Source organism: Mycetomoellerius zeteki, unplaced genomic scaffold, assembly GCF_001594055.1.
Source record: "Mycetomoellerius zeteki isolate Tzet28-1 unplaced genomic scaffold, Tzet1.0 scaffold48, whole genome shotgun sequence".
Taxonomy (NCBI): Eukaryota; Metazoa; Arthropoda; class Insecta; order Hymenoptera; family Formicidae; genus Mycetomoellerius; species Mycetomoellerius zeteki.
In genome coordinates this window covers 686,637-689,358 of record NW_017257479.1, presented here as the reverse complement: position 1 = coordinate 689,358, position 2,722 = coordinate 686,637, and the positions used below count along the sequence as shown (strand labels likewise).

The window sequence follows — 2,722 nt, the reverse complement described above, 5'->3', positions numbered from 1 at the left end:
GAAGAGACAAAAATTGGGCAATTCTCAACCAGACAGTAGGGAGATACTCATCCTCGGTCTCACATAAAGCATAATTTCAACATTTTCCAACTATTTTTTCAAAACATCTATGATAATGATCTACGAATTTACTGAAGATGGTTTGAAGAAAACCGAAACGTTCAAGTAAGTTTGTATCGACAGTCATTGTACAATTTTAATATATTATGTAAATATTATTTGACTATTACATAAATTGCACATCAATTCCCGCGCTGTGTTAACGTGTCATTGTCCGTATATTTATATTATTGTTTTATACATATAATTGTTAACAAAAATTCATAATCAAGCAAAACCTCGAACCTTTTATTTCATATATATATATATCTTTGTAGAATAAAATTGACTATAAACAATCCTAAACCTTGAAATCTAACACATTGATCTCATACTCTTTTGTAAGTCCTCCTATACTGTTTATCCACCTGCGTTAAGTAATATGTGCCCGGAAACATGTCGTCTATACTACTCTGCGGAGTGAATGGCACAACATGACAATTTCGTTCTCTTGACGACAGAATTTCGGTGTAGTCCTTTGGGGAAACACAGTGACGTCCTTCTAATTGCGACTTGACGTAGGAAAGAGCGTTGATAATTTTCGATAAGCCAGAACCTTCACGCGTGTCCCTCGCTATCGTCAACGAGTACAAGCTGGAGCAGAGGCCCGAGCCGTACGAAAATATGCCAATCTTGTTGCCTGCCAATTCATTTATCGGCTTTGATACAAGTAATGATACTAAACCGGAGTACACCGATGGTGTGTACATGTTTCCAACTTGGTTCGCTATCAGCAAACTGCGCTGAGTTTTTTGCTCAAAGTCCGCCTTGCTCAGTTGCATGAACATCTTCTCAATGTCCTGATTGAAGTAAGTGTTCTCGAGCTTGGCAGCATGGAATTTCACTGCGTCTTTATAGCTGTCGGGAATCTGATTCTCCGGCGTGTTAAGGAAATCGATAAAGGCCAGCCTAGCGAATGATTTCTGTACGAGTTTGCAGTATGGTGAATGAAAGAGCATCGCGTCGAAGTTGGTCAAAGTGACGGGGCTCTCCCCGGGGCTCTTCCTTTTGACCTTTTCGCGGTACAACTGATAACAGTTGTCCAGAGCGCTGAGGTAGCATTGGATCGACAGCTTGCCGTCCACCATGGGATACTCGGAGCGCATGTTCGGCTTGTAAAAGTCGTAAGCGTGCCTCATGCAGGAAGCTCGGAGACCACGGTCGAACACGAGTGGTGCATCCGGACCTACCAGGATGGCTATCGCGCCCGCGCCACCCGTAGGCCTGGCGCTGCCCGTGGAATACACCGCGTTGTCGGCTGCGACAACCAAGGCCAATCTACCGTCCCAGGCGCTGCTCTCCACCCAGGCGATGGCGTTGAAGAGCGCGGCGGTGCCACCGTAGCAGGCGTTGCTGGTGTCCGCACCCTCGACGTCGGTGCAATTGTGCGGCTCGAACAGTTGCATCAGCACGGTTTTCACCGACTTGCTCTTGTCGAGGATGGTCTCGGTGCCTACCTCCAATCGGCCGATGTTCTGTGGCTTGACTTTATAACGTTCCAGCAGCCGAGAAGTAACGGTGAGGCACAACGAATTGATGTCCTCACGATCGTTACAGAAACCCATTCGCGACTGGCCCAGGCCGATCGTGTACTTGCCCGCCGACACGCCGTCGTACGCCTCCAGTTCCGTCTGCTCCACGTACTGCGCCGGGAAGTAGATCTCTATAGCCCGGATGCCAACGTCCTTCGGCCACATCTTGGTCGAGTCGTGCGATATTCTTGGAAATGATGTTTCTCCTCTCTTTCTCTTTCTCTCGCGGGATCTATATAGTCAGCCTGTCAACGCTCGAGCCTGTTGATTGATTGATTCTGATTAATCGCTGCATGTTATTCTCTCTCGCGTGATACGCAAGTACCTGACCCTATTGAACTTACCACAATATAGCAACCTCGTAGCTCCACGCGACGTACTTTCGCGATGTCCGGTGAGTAATTAATGCTAACGTAAAATCCTCCGTCTAGCGTTCGCCGATAATGATGATGACAAGTAGTTATGAGTCGAGACAACACACATACATATACGCACACCCTCGTCTTCGCCGAATTCAGGTTAGAAGTGAAACTTCGCTCGGCTCGGTGAAAATCCCGGTCGTCGCTTTCGATTGCGTGCTTCGAAGCCCGCGCGTCGCCTCTTCTTTTCGTTAAGTCGGCCGGTCGGCGGCTCGTTCGCTCACTCACTTCCTCGAACTCGTCTTTTGCGCCTCACGTGGTTTCCACGATGTCGATGGAGCGAGTTCGCACGCGATCAAGCTACAGACTCTCGCGAAAGTCGCGAGCAAAGTGTTGACGCGGCGCTCACACGCGGCGTATAACAATATTGTCCCGCCGGCGCCGCCACCGGCCGCCGAACTCGGACTTCGATGGTGGGAGAGGACAAAGGTCACAAAGGTTCCCGTCGCTGACGGATAGACACCTAGTAAACGCGAGAATGGATTAAAATAAATTGAAATTTCGTTTATCCGAAAATTTTGTTTATCCGTATTTTAAATAGCGAAAACTTTTTTTTGGATTCAATTAGATTCATCCTATAAGCGCATAATATTAATTAATATTAAATAATATTTTAGGCATATTCTCAGAATATTAAATATAACATTTTAATAATATTTTACTAAAATTATA

At 46.4% G+C, this 2,722-nt stretch overlaps 1 protein-coding gene across 1 annotated transcript; it reads right to left on the bottom strand.

Annotated features, from left to right (window-relative positions):
- Positions 1-331: 331 nt before the first annotated feature.
- Hmgs (hydroxymethylglutaryl-CoA synthase) lies at positions 332-2,391 on the bottom strand. Its single transcript, XM_018455363.1, has 2 exons — positions 1,976-2,391; positions 332-1,892 (listed from the first exon to the last, which is right to left on the bottom strand). Exon 2 carries the CDS (start codon positions 1,794-1,796, stop codon positions 429-431), a length of 1,368 nt encoding a protein of 455 aa, XP_018310865.1. The 5' UTR covers positions 1,797-1,892; positions 1,976-2,391; the 3' UTR covers positions 332-428.
- Between the last annotated feature and the right edge of the window lie 331 nt (positions 2,392-2,722).